We start from the raw sequence: 21,639 nt of genomic DNA, 5'->3' as shown, positions 1-21,639 counted from the left end.
GTGAAGTTTAAAGTACAGAAGGGCCGAGGTCAGACCTAGGGATCATCTTCTCATCGTCTCATAACCCCTCTGTGTATGAAGCTTTGGCTTAGTTTTGTTTTTCGATTTATTGCCCTCTGAAATTGACCCAGTAGGCCTAATACAGTCAACAATCCCAAAGTTAAAACCTTTATGGGACAGCAAATACCATTATAGCTATTAATATTATTACTACTACAACTATATCCACAGCTCTGGTCCCTTGTGTGATGCTGCATGCTGCAGCTGTTCCCTGCTGGCACTAAAACGGAGAACTGAGTGATTACATGACCACTGATCGCTCATTTCTCGGTCTTCTAGGAGCAGAGAGTATTGACTGTCAGTCACCACTCTCCGCTCTGCCCCTCCAGCACTCACTGAAGTGCCAGGTTGGAGAGGGGGCGAGTGCAGCTGGTTATGTAGCTATGTGGATCCCAACAATACGGTCAGAATCCTTCCAAAGTCTGGTGTAAATCTGTGAAATTAGCAGACAGTGGGCTGTAGCCTGCTATTAGCTGACTCTGGGTCACAGGAGAAAAAAAGTAAGTACACTCCTGTGACCCAGAAGAGAAGTGTGGCCAAAAAAGCATTGATTCTGTCAGCTGCTAAAGAGTGAGGTAGCCAGGTAAGCTCAAATTTTACTACTCCCTTGCCTGTAATGCATTTCTCAGGACAGTTATCCTTATGGTAGTATTATTGGAACAGGGTTGTGCAATGTGTATCGGCACAGCCACTTATAGTTTCCTTTGTGAGAGGGTTTGACTGGGTGGCAACGCAGCAGCACACATTGGAGGCAGGGACAGAGTGTTGTCATCCTACATCAGGAAGTGTCTGAGCAAGGACCTTAATGGCAGGATCATAAGATATTATACTAATGAAAGCTGCATAATTCTAAATATTGAATATTATTTTCAAATTACAATGACATGGTATACCTACAAAATTATGGTTCACATATACCTTGTTTATCAGCTTCTGAATAAAACAAAGTTTTTTAGAGCCATTAAAAAAATGATTTTGATGTCCTTTATGAACAGACCACATAGTCTCTGTAACAAAGAAGGTGACAGGTCCTCTTTAATAATTATCATAATTATAAGCAAGATGGTGACTTGAATCCATAGTTGTAGGTTTTTCATTCAGCTACTGCATCCGTATGTTGTTATTAAATTAAACCAGGAAAGCAAATGTAATTAACTTCTTAATTATGTATTTCATGTCACTAATGACACAGTTGAAAGCATTAGTTGGCATTACGTAAGTCTTGTTGGAATACTGAAGGTTTCTGAAATACAGTGATATCTAAAATCCACACTTCTGCTATTATAGATTCCCTTAATTAACCGGTTAAGCCCCGGACCTTTAGGCAGCTAAATGCCCAAGCCAGGTTTTGCGATTCGGCACTGCGTCGCTTTAACAGACAATTGCGCAGTCGTGCGACGTGGCTCCCAAACAAAATTGGTGTCCTTTTTTCCCCACAAATAGAGCTTTCTTTTGGTGGTATTTTATCACCTCTGCGGTTTTTATTTTTTGCGCTATAAACAAAAATAGAGCGACAATTTTGAAAAAAATTCAATATTTTTTACTTTTTGCTGTAATAAATATCCCCCAAAAACATATATATAAAAAAAAAATTTCCTCAGTTTAGGCCGATACGTATTCTTCTACATATTTTTGGTAAAAAAAATCGCAATAAGCGTTTATCGATTGGTTTGCGCAAAATTTATAGCGTTTACAAAATAGGGGATATTTTTATTGCATTTTTATTAATTTTTTTTTTATTACTACTAATGGCGGCGATCAGCGTTTTTTTTTTTCGTGACTGCGACATTATGGCGCACACTTCGGACAATTTTGACACATTTTTGGGACCATTGTCATTTTCACAGCAAAAAATGCATTTAAATTGCATTCTTTATTGTGAAAATTACAGTTGCAGTTTGGGAGTTAACCACAGGGGGCGCTGAAGGAGTTAGGCTTCACCTAGTGTGTGTTTACAACTGTAGGGGGGGGTGTGGCTGTGGCTCTCCCCGTTCTTCAGCTCTGGGGAGCGATCGCGAGGGGGCGGCTAGAAAGGAATAGCCGCGCCCTCGTCCCGTATCGCTCCCCGCGGGTTTCCGACCGCCGCATGTCACGGGGGGGCTCCCGATCGGACCCCCGACCTGCGGAAAGGCGGGGACGTACATGTACGTGCCATTCTGTGGATGTACATATACATGCGGCGGTCGGCAACCGGTTAAGTAGTGAGACTGTTGGCACAAAAATAAAAAAATATATACTGGGCTCCCCTGCACTGCAAGGTTTAGATGTTTGTTAATCAAGAGTCTGCACTGCTTATCCTGGCCTAGGGTGACCAGACATCCCCGGTTTCCAGGGTCAGTTTCGGGCGCATGCCCATTCTGCTCCCACTCACATGTTCTTCTGTCTCTCAAGTCCTGGTCAGCCCTGCCTGTTTATCTCCTTGCCTTCCCTGGCGGAGTGATATTCTTCCGCTCCCCACCCAGTAGTAGCGGGGGCCGGAAAGTGAGACTTAAAGGGGTACTAATGGTTTGCAGATTATTTAAAAAAACAAAACAAACATGTCATACTTACCTCCACTGTGCAGTTAGTTTTGCACAGTGTGGCCCCAATCCTCGTCTTCTGGGGTCCCACGGCAGCTCTGGCAGCTCCACCCTGCAAGGGCTAACCCCCCTCTGGGAAACTCTCTCCCGAGGGGGTTAGCTTGCGAGCGCGCTCCTGGTCAAACACAATCGGCGTCCGTAGACTCCAATTGTATGACCCGGCCTCGCCCCCATGCGGCCCGCGTCATTGGATGTGATTAACAGCAGCAGGAGCCAATCATTCAATGAATAGCCAACAAGACCACGGGGAAAGCAATGCGGGGATCGCGCACTACGGAGATTCAGGGCTCAGGTAAGTAAGAAGGGGGCTCGGGGGTGGGGGGGGGGCAGTGACTGCAAGATGTTTTTTCACCCTAATGCATAGGATGCATTAGGTGAAAAAACATGAAGGTTTACCAACCCCTTTAAGAGGCTGTGAGGCAGCTCAGGCTGGCAGCAGTGGCGACAGGCAGAGAGTGGGCAGCTCAGCTGACAATGTCCAGCAGCAGGAACAGAGGGGAAACGGATCGATCGTGGGGCTGACAGTGCCTTCAAGGCTTCAACACAGGTGTGCTTTGGGAGTGTCTGTGATTGTGAATAGACTACACTACACTGTGTGTTATAATGCTGATGATCTCAACCAAATTGACGAGGCCCCATAGCAGATTTACTGCTATAGGGCTGGCGCACCACGCGGGATCATGTATATATACATGATCCTGCATTTCTGGGACTCAATGTACGCTGGTACCCCGCCGATCGTTCTGTAGACAGGCAAAACAGCGGCCTGCCGATGTAAAACAAGCAGATAACCATTCTTTCAGTATGAAAGACATTGATCCTGTGTTCCTGAAAAGCAGGGACAGGAGCTAGGCCTTTCCTTAGTAAAAGCACCTCCCACACCAGTGAGAAAACACTGGTTAGGCACACATTTAACCTTTGATTGCCCCTGAAGTTAACCAGCCACGTGTCATTAGTACAGTGACAGTGCATATTTTTAGCACTGATCACTGTATTAGTTTCACTGAACCCCAAAAAGTGTCAAACTTAGTGTTTGATTTTCCCACAGCAAAATCGCAGTCCCGTTATAAGTTGCTGATTGCATTTTTGCATTTTTGCTTGCTCGTGATTGGATGATGAAAGTCAGCAGAGCTTCCCCTTATTTACTAAGCTCTGAGAGAAAATGTCCTTTTACAGTGCAACTGCACTTACAAAGCACACAGTCTATTTGCTTTAGTAAATCAACCCTAAAGTCTCATCACACTTCAAAAGACTATACAAAAATCATTTGTACTGAAATGAGCTGAAGTAAAATTGTGTTGAATTCAACTTATGTGTCTTATTGAAGAGTTAAGATGCCTGTGGATGTTGCCAAGTCAGCAGGGGGCCATACTATGTAGACAAACTAGGTCTATGTATATCAATCATAGATGGGCATTGAAACAGAACAGTTGTTCTATTTTAAGCTCCAGTCTTTGGGCTGACTTCAGTGTCATCATGAACAACAGACATGTGCAATTCGTTTAGTTCCAAATTAGTTTTTTAACAAATTTTGACAAATTAGTAAATTCCGAAATTTCTGAATTTCGGAATTTTTAATTTCCGACTTTTTGGATTTTCAGATTTCTGAAATCTCCAATTTCCGAATTTCAAATTTTGCGAATTTTCTAATTTGGTAAATTCAGAATTTTGAAAATTCTGATTTCAGAATTTTGAAAATTCTGAATTTCAGAATTTTGAAAATTCTGAATTTCTGAATTTCGAAAATTCGGAATTTCGGAAAATTTCAAAATTCGAGACTCGAAATTGCAAAATTAGAAAATCTAAAATTTCAAAATCTAAAATTCGAAAATAGGAATTTTGAAAATTGGATTTTCGAATTTCCGAATGTTCGAAATTCCAAATTTTTCGAATTTCCCGAAATTAAGAATTTCCAAATTTCCCGAAATTACGAATTTTCGAAAAAAAGCATAAAAATGGAATAAACTGAAACTGAAAAAAAGCGAATTTTTCGGCACATGTCTAAACAATACAATGTTTTTATTCCTGCACTGTATGTGGTGGCGACAAGATTGTGACTGTGGCCAGGAGCAGCTGACAGAGGAGGCCAGGTGGGACTGCTCACACGGATTGAAGGAGCCTACTCGAGCAAGGAGAAGGTACCGTATTTATCGGCGTATAAAACGCACACGCACCCTAACTTTAAGAGGGAAGTTTCAGGAAAAAACTTTGCACAGCCCCCTGCGTATAACACGCAGGCACAGTTTACCCTCTATTTTCAGGGTAAAAAAGTGAGTGTTATACGCCAATAAATACAGTAAGTATTACAGTCTCCTTTGCAACCCCCTTGACCTACTAATCATTTAACCCTTGTTTGGGGGGGGGGGTATTTTGTTGTTGTTGTGCCCAGGCTTGGGATTTCATTTCTGGAAACAGAAGATATTAATTAGGTGTATGCATTCCACTAACATCTGTTTAGCTTTTACATGCGCACCATACACTTCTGATATATCTGCCAAAACTCATTTATGATGCTGGCAACAGAATCCAAAATCAGTGAAGGTTAACGATACACAGTCAGGTGCATCAGACAGTCTCTTTCTGTATGCTAAATTACTACAGCACAACACACAATTTAATGAGATTTGATGCAACGCTTTGTGCATATAAACAATTAGTGACTGGCGTTTGAATTTCTGATTGTGCTTAAAAAAATATCTTTATTTAGGAAATCATTATGTGGCACTCTGTTCTTACAACTGTTAGTAATAGATGGATATGATAAATTCTTATGCCTCTTTCACATGTACGGATCCCGTGACGATCCGTACATGTGTATCCGCTTACTCAGCGGGGTTTGCTCCATTGATCCCCTCTGAGCCGGCAGATGACAGGGCGGTCCCCGCTTCCTGCGCAGGGACTGCCCTGTCAGATCTCCGCTCTCCCTCTATGGGGGATCGGATTGAATGACAAGAACCGTCTGTCCCGTATACAGCCGATCTGCTCTGCAGACGGATGGAAACATAGGATTTTCCTCCGTCTGCAGAATCGGAGGATTGCGGACACTGATGAGATCGGTTGTCAGCGGATGTTCATTCGCTGACACCCGATATCTCATAGGGATCAATGTATGTCCCTTTTTCATCTGTAAACGGATGGATGAAAGGCGGACATACAGTCCGCAGGTTGTGACATGGGGCCCCTTACAAATACCGTATTTATCGGTGTATACCGCGCACTTTTTTGCCCTGAAAATCAGGGCAAAATTGTGGGTGAGCGATATACGCCGATACCCGCTTCCCGCGCCGAGTTTTAACCACTGCGCCGGCATATACCGAGCGCAGTAACACTCCGGGGTATAGTCGGGCAGGCTCGGCTCCTCTCGCGGTCACGTCCTGGACGTACAGGACGCACAGGGACGTGACCGCGAGAGAAGCCGAGCCTGCCCGACTTTACCTGAGAGTACTGCACTTGGTATATGCCGGCGCAGAAGTGGTTCAAACTCGCCGCAGGAAGCGGGGATTGAGCGGGGAGAGGACACCACGATGGCCACAGAAGGACGCCGGTCCCGAGGAGGAGGACACCACCGAAGCTGCAGACGGACGCCGGACCCGACGAGGCCGCCGATGGACGCCGCGCAAGACACCAAAACTGTAAGTACTAAAATGTTTTTTTTACAGGAATGCGGGGTCCACATTAGGACGTGCACGCTATACGCCGGAAGCGCGCAATACCCTGATAAATACGGTACATACTTTTTATTCCTGCAAGAAAGTGGGGTTGATTTACAAAAAGTAAATAAACTGTTTACTTTGCAAGTGCAGTTGCATCATTTTCCCCAGAGCTTAGTGAAGGTGGTAAAGCTCTACTGATTTCCATCATCCAATTATGTGCATGCAAAAATTTTGTTTGTTTTTTGTTTTTCTGATTGGGTATTCTTTAGAGAGTGAAGGTCTGCCACATTCACTTAGCTCTGGGGGAAAATCAATGTAAGTGCAAAGTCTATTTGCCTTTAGCAAATCGTAAATCAAACCCAGCATAGATTCTCAGCATCAAAATATCAAATTATCCTTTAGTGAACAAGAGTATTCTACGTGTTTTGCTCTTATTTATTATGCTGCGGGCTGTTTCTTGCACTACTGAACTGCAACACAAATAGAAGATTGTAAAAAAGTTTATACGCTGCAGATTCTATCTCAACATGTATTTTTTATGCTTGTTTTGCTAGGAAAAAGGTTTAGTACAAGCCCTAGCAATAAAGCATTGTACTCTTTAGTATAACCTTAATTAACAGTTATTTATATAAAGTAGATCTAAACCAGTGGCTGTTAACTTAAAAAGGTATAGAGGGACCTTTGGTTTGATATCACCAAAGGGACACCCAAAGTTCAGAATACGTATGCCCGGAACAGGGTCGGACTGACAACTCATGGGGCCTCGGGCAATAGGAGATTTTGGGGCCCCCGGGAAATAGGAGATTATGTGGCCCCCGGGCAATAGGAGATTATGTGGACCCCGGGCCATAGGAGATTATGGGCCCCAGGCAATAGATCTGGGAGGCCACACCGTCATACACCACTCAAACATACAGTATACATACACAGTATACACACACAGACACACAATACACACACACAGTATACATACATACAGAATACACATACTCACACTGAAAAGGTACTGGAGAGGCGGGGCAGCTATAATCTTGGGATTTTTTTAAAAACACCGATTTTTACATACTGTCCCTGGTTTTACTGAGGCTGGCAACCCTGATGGGGCCTCCTAGTGGCATCGGGCCCTCGGGCAGTGCCTGAATGGTCAGTCCGCCCCTGGCCTGGAATGACTATTATGCCTTGTACACACCATCGGAATTTCCAATGGAAAAAGTCAGACGGAATTTTTTCATCGGATATTCCGTCCGTGTATGTGCCCCATCAGAGTTTTTCCATCGTAAATTCCAACAGACTTAGAAAGAGAACATATTCTCTTTTTTTCCAATGAAAAAAATCTCTATCAGAAATTCCGTTCGTCTGTATAGAACTCCGACGGAGAAAAAAACACACATGCTCAGAATCGAGTTGACGCATGCTCGGAAGCATTGAACTTAATTTTTCTCGGCTCGTCGCAGTGTTGTACGTCACCGCATTTTAGACGGCCAGAATTTGGTGTGACAGTGTGTATGCAAGACAGCTGCCTTGAACGGAATTCTGTTCGAAAAATCTGTCTGAGTTTATCCACACGGAAATTCTGATTGTGTGTACGGAGACTAGCTAACACATTAGAGGAACAGGTGGTTAGATACTGGACAGGCTACATTTTTGGTCCACTCTTGAGTTGCCCACAACAAGGATCAAGCTTCAAAACATTGATTTTATAGAGAAAAAAAATATTAAATACAATGAATAAAGCAATTAGCAGTGATAGGCAAATTTACAGAAAGAAAAGCCATTTTGTCCTGGATGGACATGACCATTAGAACGAATATAATACCACACGGTATATGCAGAAATGACCCATCCGGGGAAAGATTTTCTCTTTCTCCCTCATCTGTTTGCTATGTTTTTCTAATAGAGTCTAAGTATTTTTTCTTCCTAAATATCCTTTTTTCCACCTTATTTTTCCCGTAATGATCCTGAGAATTAAAAGTGCTCTAAAAGCCAACTGGCATAGTTACTGCAATCAGCAGCCTGGTTGCCAGACAAAGATCTAATTTGTAAGAGCAGTGCAGGAGTCTTAATCGGCTGGGACAAGAGAAAAGCTTTTATTTTCCAAGCAGCAGAAATCAGGTGCACATTAAATGATATCACATTTTTCAAGTATGAATGCCAATTATTGTGGCTGCTAAAATGCTTTAGAGACTGACGGAATCAAGAAACACACCTTCAAGAGCAAAGAAGAAGCAAATATTAGAAACAAAATTCTTAGTTCTTTGAAGATACAGTATTTGAAGGGACAGTCTTGTGGTCTTATTCACTAACATAGTGCCCAGAGCAGTGTTGATACAGGAAGTGACAACCAGGAAGTGACAACCAGCTATAAACACCATCTTTTAAAGTGTATCTAATCCCGGGTGCAGGCGCCACCATTCAAACGAAGGGAAACCAGCAGTGGAGCCTTCACAGCCGGTTTCCTGTCGGGCGGCACATTGTGTATGGCCATCTCCTCCTCTGGGACACACACAGGCCCCAGAAGGCAGTGGGGGTGAAGGAGGAAGGCTTTCCGCAGAAGAGGACATAATGTCCTGCGCTGCGGTGAGCTAGGACGGAAGTACACTTCTATAAAGGTATGAAAGCAAAAAAAAATATCAAATATATATATATATATATATATATATATATATATATATCCAAAAACGAGGGGTGGTTTTTAATTTAAGACCACCTTTTAAAAGTGGGTGGAACTCTGCTTTAAAGTGTGTCTGAACCTAAAAACAAAAATGTATTGTATTGCTGCTTATTAGTTTCTTTATATGAGATGTATGCATTCATTTTCGCAATAACAATACAGACTTGTTGATAACATTATTCGAGATAATACTGTAGAGTGCATGGGACGCAGAACAGTAATGGACTAGTACTATCAACAGGCATTTTTTGCACTTATCGAATAGATATAACAAAACAGTATATTTTTACAGACTACAAGGGACCAAATAAAAATTATTCTTAGGCCCCATACACACGAGAGGATCCATCCGCTGAAAAATCTCAGCGGATCGGTTTCAGCGGATAGATCCCCTGGTGTGTACGTTCCAGCGGATATTTATCCGCGGATATTTCCGAATTCCAGCAGATAAAAATTTGTAGACATGTCTACAAATCTATCCGCTGGAATCGGCACCAGCGGATCGATCCGGTGGTCTGTACAGACTCGCCGTATCGATCCGTCCGAACCCATCCCTCGCATGCGTTGTAATGATTCGACGCATGCGTGGATATCCTTATATGACAGCGTCGCGCACGTCGCCGCGTCATCATCGCGGCGACGGCGCAACACGTCACCGCGATGGGAATTCGGCGCGGATTTCAATCCGATGGTGTGTACACTCCATCGGATTAAAATCCGCAGAGGATTTATCCGCGGATACGGTCCGGCGGACCGTATCCGCGGATAATTCCTATCATGTGTATGGGGCCTTAGAGTTTACATAAACTTTAACAATTAACAATGCAAGTAACCAAAAGCCTAGAAAACAAAGAGAACAACTTTTTCAAACAATGGACACATTGATGGAGATATTCCATCCTAAAGCCTTGTACACACAGGCCACCTGGTTTCTTGTGGATGATCATGCTCCCGATCAGCACTCTCAGCCAATGGCAGACCACGCTGATCGGAGTGTTCTGGATGGGGAGAGATCATTGTACTAACTTTGCATAGTTAGTACAGCGGCTCCAAACGGAGCTGACAGTTTTTTGAACGAAAAAAAACGTGTAGTGTGTACCAGGCATAAGAAACATTATCTAGTGAAATTCCAACAAGGTAATTATATGATTAATTTAAGAACAATTTGTGTCCATTCTATGAACTAAAAACCAGAGAGTGCAAAATCTGGTGCAGCTCTGCATAGAAACCAATCAGCTTGCATGTTTTATTGTCAAAGCTTATATGAACAAGCTGAAGTTAGAAGAGGATTGGCTACCATGCACAGATGCACCAGATTTTGCACCCTCCAGTCTAATGCCTCGTACACACGACCTGTTTTCCCATCGGCAGCTTTTGGCCAGGAAAACCGGCCGTGTGTATGCTCCATGGCAGTTTTCCCGACAGAAAAACCGCCGAGAATTGTGGCAGGAAAAATTAGAACATGTTCTCTTTTTTCCTACCGCAATTCCCGGCGGTATTTTTTTACGGCAGTTTCCCCATGGGAAACACTTCCGTGGAGTATATACACGGCCGGGATTCCCGACCAAAGCTCTCACTGCAGTTTTCCCGACGGGATTCCTGGCTGACTTTTTACCAAGCTAGTCTCAACATAGGCAGCTACTGCTTGCCTGTTTCTTTACATAACCCACAGTGCTCAGGGAATTGTTTGTCAATTAAATTAAAAATAATATTTGTAAAATAAATAACGTGCATTTAAAGTAAAAAAAAAATATGAGACAGTTGTTTAAAATTTTAAAGTAAGAAAATATAAATAATTTGATTTGAAACTATTATAGATCACTTTTAATGAATGAGCCCTGGTTCACACTGGGTACGATTTGGAACGATTTGAGATGCGATTTGACATGTCAAATCGCATCTCAAATCGGCGGCAATTGTCGGCAATGGCACTGTCCTAATCAGTGCGACGCCGCATCTGCGATTTCAAAAAGTAGTTCCTGTACTACTTTTTGCTATTTCGGGCCGCGATTTACATTAAATTGCGGCCGAAATCGCGACAAAATCGCGGCAAAATCGCAGCCGCGAAATCGCAGTAAAATCGCGCATTTTACCGCGATTTTGAATTCGCAGCAGTGTGAACCTAGGCTTAGTAACATTTGCCTCCATTTAAAACGTAGTATTTATTGGAAATCATTATGAAATATGCCAATATGATCATTGTACGCAACAAAAGTCCCCAATTGGTTCAGAATTAGCTATTAATCCTGTTTTAATACAAGCCTTTTTTTAATGGACCGCACAAAAATGTCAAAGCGGATTTTTTATGTAAGCTGTCAATTTGTCAAATTAACAAAACAGATTAAATTAGTAGGAAGTAAACCAAGGTAGAACTTACTTGACTTTCAGGCTGGCCAGCATTGCTTTGTCAATCCTGTAAGAAATAAATCAATAGACCAATTAATTATTCAGCTTTTACTTACTATTCAAACTGCATCAGTGACCCGAAATTGGCCTTCTGCTTAGATGGAGTCACTGTAGCTAAACTCTCTAGCTCATAGATCAACCATTGAAACAGCTAGAAAGAACTTTATCAGCAGATATAGACTGATATAAACACCATGCTGCATTTAAATCACATCTACGGACAGAAATCTACGACGATAAACATCCAGTAAGCATTAAATGGAAACTATTCTTCTTATTTATTAGTAAAGAAGAAGTTGCATGTTGCCTGAAGCAATCAAATCAGATTGCAGCTACCATTTCCCTAAGGCAGAAATTCGAGAGAAGACAAATGACTGGTGAAGATAGGCAAAACACTTTTCTTTCTTTCATCCACTTTTAAGATATGTCACAAAGGCATATTGGATTGCTATGTCCCTGAATACATGCATACAAAGCATCAATACATTTATTTTATCCCTTTAGAATAAAACTTGCTGCAAACCCTTTCTTGGTGGCTCCAGTTGGGATTTTCCTAAAGCAGTCCAACTCCCACAAGGTCATAACAAAGGTATTATTCTTTTGCAGCTGGATTCCCCTATCGTTTTATCCTACTAGAGATAATCCCTCAGGAGTATGAAACCAACATTTGGATACGTAATAGCTTCTGCGAATGGGTGGAAATAAGGATTCCGGTGAGTAGAGGTCACCGCTAAAACCAAATGAAGGTTTGAGAGAGAGTCACATGTTTAATGGTGAACAGGACAATACCAGGTTCTAAGAAGGGTCAAATAAACAGTCAAGCTGTTTATTGCTTAAATATACCGCTATTATAAGTTTGTAAGCTCTATACATTATGAGAGTGGACACCATTATTTTAGTCATTGTTGCATTAAAAAAATAGAAACATAAACTGAACCTATGCTTTGCCCATGAAGACTCCTGCAGCAGCTTATAATCACCTTCCATTTTTTCCCTTTTCTCCTGCATGACAGTGCTGGTAAAGAGCAGGATCTGGGGGCCACTTTGTTAAAGTGTCTTCCAGATTCCGATAAGCCCCCTGTCCGCAGACCCTCACAACCACTGGCCAGGTTTGTGGGGAAGAGCTTCTTGTCCTTGAATTTTTTTTCCCATCATGGGTGTGAGTGGGGCCCCATGTCACATTTTGCCTAAGGCCTCACAAAGCCTAGTGCCGTCTCTGACTAAAGGCAATTACACTGTACACTTTGCAAAAGCGCAGTTGCACTCTGCAAATGCAATTGCTCCAGAGCTTAGTAAGACCCCTTTCACACTGAGGCGTTTTCAGGCGCTTTAGCGTTAATAAAAGTGCCTGTAAAGCGCCTGAAAGAAGCCTCATCTGCAATCCAAATGTGTATGCCCCATCGGAAAATCCTGACGGACTTAGAAAGAGAACATATTCTCTTTGGGGCAAATCCACAAAAAACCTGCCTAACTTAACTTTCAGCAGTTAAGTTACACTGGCGGAAAATTTCTACCTAAGTGCCCGATCCACAAAGCACTTACCTAGAAATTTTCGGCTGTGTAACTTAAGTGCCTCCGTCGCAAGGCGGTCTTCTCATCCAGGGGGCGATGACAATTTAAATGAGGCGCGCTCCCGCGCCGGACATTCTGCGCATGCGTGTGACGTCATTTTTCCCGACGGGCAGCGCACGAAATTATGTTACGTCAGGCTTTGTGGATTGCGACGGGACAATAAAGTTGCGTCGGGAAAAAAAAAAGTTACGCGGCGAAAAATAAAATTTGAAATTTAAAAAAAATAGCGGCAATCGAAAAAAAGGTATGTTTTTACAAGGTGTTACTAGTTTACACCTTGTAAAAGCATCCCTAATTTTACGCATGCAAAACGTAACTTACGCAGAAAACACAAAGCTAAAAAGCTTTGTGGATCTGCCTAAGTACTCATTTGCATACGCAAAGCAGCATTTCGACTCGAAATGCCCCCAGCGGCGGATGCGGTACTGCATCTTAAGATCTGACAGTGTAAGTGTCTTACAGATGTCAGATCTGCTGCCTATCTTTGGAAAAATCCTTTTGAGGATCAGATCCAAAGATAGGCACAGGGATACGCAGGCTGAACAGCAGTTCCGCCTGCGTATCTCCTTTGAGGATTTGGCCCCTTTTTTCCAACGGAAATTCCATTCGTCTGTATGAAATTCCAACGGAGAAAAAAACATGCATGCTCAGAAACAATTTGACACATGCTCAGAAGCATTGAACTTCATTATTCTAGGCTCGTCGTAGTGTTATACATCACTGCGTTTTCGACGGTCGGAATTTGATGTGTATGCAAGACATCTTGAACGGAATTCCGTCGGAGTTTATTCCGACGGGAAATCTGATCATGTGTACGGGGCATTACTTTTGATGGATATAAATTGATCTCAGTGGTTGCCATTTTTACTTTGCTTGTTGTATTTGGTCAGATGCACACTGGAGGTCTTCATCTGTCAATGAGCATGTCTGAGCTTCTGGTGTGTCTCTGTCCTTTGAATGAGAGAGGGCTACCACCAAAGCATGCCTGTGCTGAAGTTATTTATTTCTATATTTAACATTGCTAGCTCTGTTGTGGCTTATATCTGTATGCAATGAAATTTGTTGAAATAGTTTAGACTGTGTTTTTGTGCCTCAGTTCTCAATGTCCTGAAACATTGAAGGAGCTCTGACCTTGCTCTGCAGGCTTGTTCCAGGTCAGTGACTAAAAAAAGAGTTGAAAGCCATGACTGGCAGGGAACTAGCATTGAAGGGTAGCCTTCATTTATCTCTCGTTAGTGGTTTCCTAAAATAACCAACCTGAGGATAAACCGATTCAGCTACTATGTGCTTGTTTTATCTATTATTGACCTTATATGCCATAGGTTACAATACTCCTACTTTATACTGCATAATATTGTAAACAGTTGTGTTTGAACTAAAAGTAAAATAAAAATGTAATTTAAATAATTGCATGTGATTGTGGCCTGATATGATTAAAGCGTAACACCACTTTTGTTGAGAATAAAACATTCCCCTCTGGGTGATCTATGTACATTGCAAGGATTATAACAAACCTTGTTGCAGGTAGAAACCTTTTGTTATTCTGAAGAAATCCATGTGTGTTTGTCTTTGCCTCTGTTCTGAGTGGGTCTAATGGGAGTGGTTTCATAATTAACTGTCAGGTGTGCAGCTGCAGGGCACTAATGAGGAAATCTGCTGGGCCTGCATCCATTTAGAGGTGCTCCTATTGAAAGTATCTCTCCAAAAATGTCATTTTTGTTGCAGGGGATGCCTGAAATCTGACTTGTTTCTTAGGCAGACTTCGGGGAAATGTAGTGAGCCAATCAGACACGCAGGAAATTATGGGCCAGATCCTCAAAAGAGATACGCAGGCGGATCTGCTGTTCCGCCTGCGTATCCCTGTTTCTATCTTTGGAACTGGTCCACAGAATCAGTTTCCAATAGATAGGCAGAAGATCCGACATGTGTAAGGGACTTACACTGCCGGATATTAGGATGCAGTACCGCATCCGCCGCTGGGGGCATTTCGAGTCGAAATGCCGCTTCGGGTATGCAAATTAGCACTTACGGAGATCCACAAAGCTTTTCAGCTTTGTTTTTACTCCGTAAGTTTTAAGTTGCATGTGTAAAATTAGGGCTGCTTTTACAAAGTGTAAACTGTTTACACCTTGTAAAAGTAGACCCTTCTTTCTCGCGATGCTGTTTTTTTTTTTGTTTTTGTTTTTTTTGCCCGCTGTAACTTTTTTTTTCCCGACGCAACTTTTTTTACCCTGCGCGATTCACAAAACTCGGCGTAACGTAAAACCGCGCAAAGCACGTCGGGAAAATGACGTCGGGAGCATGCGCCTAATTTAAATGGGACTCGCCCCATTTGAATAGGAACGCCTTGCGCCGGCCGGATTTAAGTTACACAGCCAAAAATTTCTAGGTAAGTGCTTTGTGGATCGGACACTTAGGTAGAAATTTTTCCGGCAGTGTAACTTAAATGGGAATTTTTAAGTTACGGCGGCTGGCTGTGGATCTGGCCCTATGTTTCTAAGGAGTGCTCAGTACACACTGTGCAATGCATTCTCAGAAAATTACATTGGCTGCAGATTGAAAAGGAAAGGTCATTTTTAATAACATTCAATTACAATGCGATTAGTGTCGCAATTATATGCGCTATATGATTTTTTTCTTTATTTGCTACTTTTTTCCCCACGAAAGTGGAGTTATCCTTTAGGTTAAATACTTAATTTAAATGAAATGTTTACTATCTCTATGCTCAACACCAATTTTTTTAAACTTTTGTATGTAACAAGCAATAACAAAAACAAAATAAAAATTACTTGATAAAAAAAAAAAAAAAAGATTAAATACTTCATCTTATGAGCACTGCCCTAATGATGCTGAGATTTGGAGTTTGGGTACAGATGTCTAATGGGATGTAAACAAATTGTAATTATTTGCTGCAGGTCAAAATGCTACCAATTTCCTTGCAAAAATAAACAAACACATTTAGAGCAGAAATTTTATTTTAAATGAGTAAACATATCAAATGTAATATGTAGATTATGTTACAGGTTTAAAGTTCTAAGCCTTAGGCCGCGTACACAAGGTCGTTCCAAACCGATGAGAATGGTCCGATGGGCCGTTTCCATCGGTTCACCGCTGAAGTGGCCTGATGGTCTGATGTGCGTACACACCATCGTTCCAAAAACCGATCGGGTCAGAACGCGGTGACGTCAAACACACGACGTGCTGAATAAAACGAAGTTTAATGCTTCCAAGCATGCGTCGACTTGATTCTGAGCATGCGCGGGTTTTGAACCGATGCTTTCTGTACTAACCATCGGTTTGGACTGATCAGGCAGCAGGCCATCGGTTCGATTTTAAAGCATGTTTTACAATTTTGGACCGAAGGACAACAGACCGATGGGCTATACACGCGGTTTTGTCCGACCGTGTGTACGCGGCCTTACAGTATGTGTCCAGCCCGGCAACACCACAGTACTATACCAACACTTCCTGCGTCTTCGCTCTCCCTTTAACCTTCTGCACATTAACCCCATGTACACATGTTTTAAAGTACCGTATATACTCGAGTATAAGCCAACCCGAGTATAAGCCGAGGACCTAATTTTACCACAAAAAAACTGGGAAAACGTATTGACTCGAGTATAAGCCGAGGGTGAGAATACAGCAGCTACTGTAAGCGGAAAAGAGGGTCAACAATGCCCATTTGCAGCCTGACCTCACTGTGCCCATTGCAGCCTGACCTCACCATGCCCATTGCAGAATCCGATCTGTGTACCCGAGTCTGTGACATAGACAGCGGCCGTGCAGTTTTAAAAAATCGCGCTCCTCCTTGTGCTGTTCCGTGATAGGCAGAACACTCGGTTTTGCAGAAAACACTGTGTTCAGTGTTCCGCCTATCACGATCGCCCTCTCGTTCGTGATATACGAGAGAACGACAGGGCCATCATGATAGGTGGAACACTGAACACAGTGTTTGCTGGAAAACCGAGTGTTCCGCCTATCATGGAACAGCACAAGGAGGAGCGCGATTTTTTAAAACTGCACAGCCGCCGTCTATGTCACAGACTCGGATACACAGATCGGATTCTGCAATGGGCAAGGTACTGACTCAAGTATAAGAGGGGTCATTTTCAGCCCAAAAAAAAGGGCTGAAAATCTTGGCTTATACTCGAGTATATACAGTAATCAAACAAATAATAAAAAAGAAAACCCTCAACCCAACACATTTCACCTCTATTAGAGCTTTGTCAGGGGTGCATAGTTTGGTGTTGTTTCAACCAGAGCACGTGGCACATGTTTTATTTTTAAGTCTGTTTGATCTCTTTAACCACTTTCCCACCGGACCATTTGTCAGCCTTAAGACCAGAGGTGTTTTTACAATTTTCCACTGCGCTGCTTTAACTGGTAATTGCGCGGCCATACAATGTTGTACCCAAACAAAATTTGCGTCCTTTTTTTCCCACAAATAGAGCTTTCTTTTGATGGTATTTGATTGCCTCTGCGATTTTTAATGTTTGCGATATAAACGGAAAAAGAGCGAAAATTTTGAGAAAAAATGATATTTTCTACTTTTTGTTATAAGAAAAATCGAACAAACTCAATTTTAGTCATACATTTTGGCCAAAATGTATTCAGCCACATGTCTTTAGTAAAAAAAATGCCAATAAGCGTATATTTATTGGTTTGCGCAAAAGTTATAGCATCTACAAACTAGGGTACATTTTCTGGAATTTACACAGCTTTTATTTTATGACTGCCTATCTCAATTCTTGAGGTGCTAAAATAGCAGGGAAGTACAAAACCCCCCCAAATGACCCCATTTTGGAAAGTAGACACCCCAAGGAACCTGCTGAAAGGCATGTTGAGTCCATTGAATATTTTTTTTTTTTGTAACAAGTGATTGAATAATGACAAAAAAAAAAAAAAAAAAAGAAATTACAAAAAGTTGTCACTAAATGATATATTGCTCACACATGCCATAGTTATATGTGGAATTGCACCCCAAAATACATTCTCCTGCTTCTCCTGAGTACGGGGATACCACATGTGTGAGACTTTTTGGGAGCCCAACCACGTACGGGGCCCCGAAAATCAAGCACCGCCTTCAGGATTTCTAAGGGCGCAAATTTTTGATTTCACTTCTCACTACCTAAGACAGTTTTGAAGGCCATAAAATGCCCAAATAGCACAAAATCCCCCCAAATGACCCCATTTTGGAAAGTAGACACCCCAAGGAATCTGCTGAGGGGCATATTAAGCCCACTGAATTTTTTGTTTTTTGTACCAAGTGATTGAATAATGACAAAAAAAAAAAAGAAAAAGAAATTACAAAAAGTTGTAACTAAATGATATATTGCTCATACATGCCATGGTTATATGTGGAATTGCACCCCAAAATACATTCTGCTGCTTCTCCTGAGTACGGGGATACCACATGTGTGGGACTTTTTGCGAGTCTAGCCGCGTACGGGACCCCGAAAACCAAGCATCGCCTTCAGGATTTCTAAGGGCGCAATTTTTTTATTTCACTCCTCACTACCTATCACAGTTTTGAAGGCCATAAAATGCCCAAATAGCACAAACCCCCCCCAAATGACCCCATTTTGGAAAGTAGACACCCCAGGCTATTTGCTGAGAGGCATGTTGAGTCCATGGAATATTTAATATTTTGCCACAAGTTGCGGGAATATGACAATTTTTTTTTTTTTGCACAAAGTTGTCACTAAATGATATATTGCTCACACATGCCATGGGCATATGTGGAATTACACCCCAAAATACATTCTGCAGCTTCTCCTGAGTACGGGGATACCACATGTGTGGGACTTTTTGGGAGCCTAGCCGCGTACGGGACCCCGAAAACCAAGCACGGCCTTCAGGATTTCTAAGGGCATACATTTTTGATTTCACTCCTCACTACCGATCACTACCTATCACAGTATTGAAGGCCATAAAAGGCCAAGATGGCACACAACCCCCCAAATGACCCATTTTGGAAAGTAGACACCCCAAGCTATTTTCTGAGAGGCATTTTGAGTTAATGGAATATTTTATATCTTGCCACCAGTTGCTGGAATATGACAAACTTTTTTTTTTTTTTTTTTTTGCACAAAGTTGTCACTAAATGATATATTGCTCACACATGCCATGGTTATATGTGGAATTGCACCCCAAAATACATTCTGCTGCTTCTCCTGAGTACGGGGATACCACATGTGTGGGACTTTTCAGGAGCCTAGCCGCGTACGGGGCCCCGAAAACCAAGCACCGCCTTCAGGATTTCTAAGGGCGCAAATTTTTGATTTCACTCCTCGCTGCCTATCACAGTTTCGGAGGACATGGAATTCCCAGATGGCAGACAACCCCCCCAAATGACCCCATTTTGGAAAGTAGACACCCCAAGCTATTTGCTGAGAGGCATGGTGAGTATTTTACAGCGCTCATTTATTTTTGAAAATGAAGAAAGATATATATATATATATATATTTTTTTTTTCTTTTTTCAATTTTCAAATCTTTGTGACAAAAAGCAAGATCTGCAAAATACTCAACAGACCTCTCAGCAAATAGCTTGGGGTGTCTACTTTCCAAAATGGGGTCATTTAGGGGGGTTTTGTGCCATCTGGGCATTCCATGGCCTCCGAAACTGTGATAGGTAGTGAGGAGTGAAATCAAAAATTTACACCCTTAGAAAGCCTGAAGGTGGTGATTGGTTTTTGGGGTCCCGTACGCGGCTAGGCTCCCAAAAAGTCTCACACATGTGGTATCCCCGTACTCAGAAGAAGCAGCAGAATGTATTTTGGGGTGTAATTCCACATATGCCCATGGCATGTTTGAGCAATATATTATTTAGTGACAACTTTGTGCAAAAAAAATAAAATAAAATAATAATAATTCTCTTTCCTACAACTTGTGTCAAAATATAAAATATTCCATGGACTCGAGATGCCTCTCAGCAAATAGCTTGGGGTGTCTACTTTCCAAAATGGGGTCATTTGGGGGGTTTTGAACTGTCCTGGCATTTTATGAACAACATTTAGAAGTTATGTCACACATTACCACTCTTCTAACCACTTGAAAAAAGCCCTTTCTGACACTGTTTGTTTACATAAAACATATTATTTTTTTGCAAGAAAGTTAAGTTGAACCCCCAAACATTATATATTATTTTAAAGCAAAGGCCCTACAGATTAAAATGGGGGTGTTGCATTTTTTTTTACCACGCAGTATTTGCGCAGCGATTTTTCAAATGCATTTTTTTGGGCAAAAATACATATTTTTTTATTTTAATGCACTAAAACACACTATATTGCCCAAATGTTTGATGAAATAAAAAAGATGATCTTAGGCCGAGTACATAGATACCAAACACGACATGCTTTAAAATTGCGCACAAATGCGCAGTGGCGACAAACTACATACATTTTTAAAAGCCTTTAAAAGCCTCTACGGGTTACCACATTAGATTTACAGAGTAGGTCTACTGCTAAAATGACTGCCCTCGATCTGACCTGTTTTCCCACTTTCCCAATGGCGCAGTTTATATCCGGGGAGGGGACATACCCTCCCACTGCTTGTAAAAGCAGTTTAGAGGCTAATTAGCCGCTAGGACTGCTTTTACATGAAAGCCGACCGCTGGCTGAAAAGAATGATACCAAGATGATACCTAAACCCGCAGGCATCATTCTGGTATAACCATTCAAAGTCCAGCAACATACCATACGTTGATGGTTCTTGTTGGACATGTATTGTAATCTTTTTTTTTTTTCATGCAGCCTGTTGGCTGAACGAAAAAAAGATTGATCGGTGGGTATGCCCACCATTAGAATACCTCCCTTCATCCACCCACTTCTAATGATGGGCATACATGCACCATTTATATATGCCGAAGCATGGGGGCATCCTCCCGCAAAAAAGTTATGCCGCTCACACACGTATGTACGCCGCATAAAAAGTTATGGCGCATACACACGGTGGGACTTTTCCACGGGCAAGCTTCCGACGGAATTTCGACCGTATGTACGCGGCATTAGGAGCAAAATCGCTCCTCCGCCCCTAATGCCCCCATGCTTCGGCATATATGCTCTTTTTTTAACTGTGGTGGTGAAATCACCTCCCACAGTGTTGGAGTGCGGATTTATGTATCGTGGGAGCAAACGCTGTTGCTGTCACGCTAATAAATCCGTGCTGCAACTGAATGGGTACCTGCCTAAGCAAATGATGGTTAACATTATAACAAAGTAACATTACAATTTAACATTAAGATCTTACCATACCATACCTGCAAAGCAAATACCAAAAAAATAAATACAGTAAAAAATAAACATTTTTTAACGCAACCTGTGCCTAAAAAAACTATACATGCCGAAGCATGGGGGCATCCTCCCGCATAAAAAGTTATGCGCATACCCACGGTCGAACTTTTCCACGGGCAAGCCTCCGTCGGAATTTCGACCGTATGTACGCGGCATAGGAGCCAAAATCGCTCCTCCGCCCCTGCTGCCCCCATGCTTCGGCATATATGCTTTTTTTTTAACCGTGGTGGTGAAATCACCTCCTTACAGTTGGAGTTACAGCTTTATAAATCGTGGGAGCAACGCTGTTGCTGTCCCGCTAAATAACTCCGCGATGCAACTGAATGGCGTACTGCTAAACAAATGATAGTTAACAATAAAACAAACAATTCAGTATAAACATACCATACCTGCAAAGCAAATACA

At 42.1% G+C, this 21,639-nt stretch overlaps 1 protein-coding gene across 1 annotated transcript in view; it reads right to left on the bottom strand.

The window, feature by feature from the left end:
- Nucleotides 1-21,639, bottom strand: part of RAP1GAP2 (RAP1 GTPase activating protein 2) — a 794,986-nt gene that overhangs the window by 714,853 nt on the left and 58,494 nt on the right. The window contains exon 2 of the mRNA XM_040338455.1: nt 11,341-11,376. Coding sequence (XP_040194389.1) covers nt 11,341-11,376 — 36 coding nt within the window. The remainder of the gene's footprint in view (nt 1-11,340; nt 11,377-21,639) is intronic.

The sequence above is a fragment of the Rana temporaria genome, chromosome 2, assembly GCF_905171775.1.
Source record: "Rana temporaria chromosome 2, aRanTem1.1, whole genome shotgun sequence".
NCBI classification, from domain to species: domain Eukaryota; kingdom Metazoa; phylum Chordata; class Amphibia; order Anura; family Ranidae; genus Rana; species Rana temporaria.
Note: the sequence above shows the minus strand (reverse complement) of the source record. Positions and strands in the feature narration are given on the sequence as shown.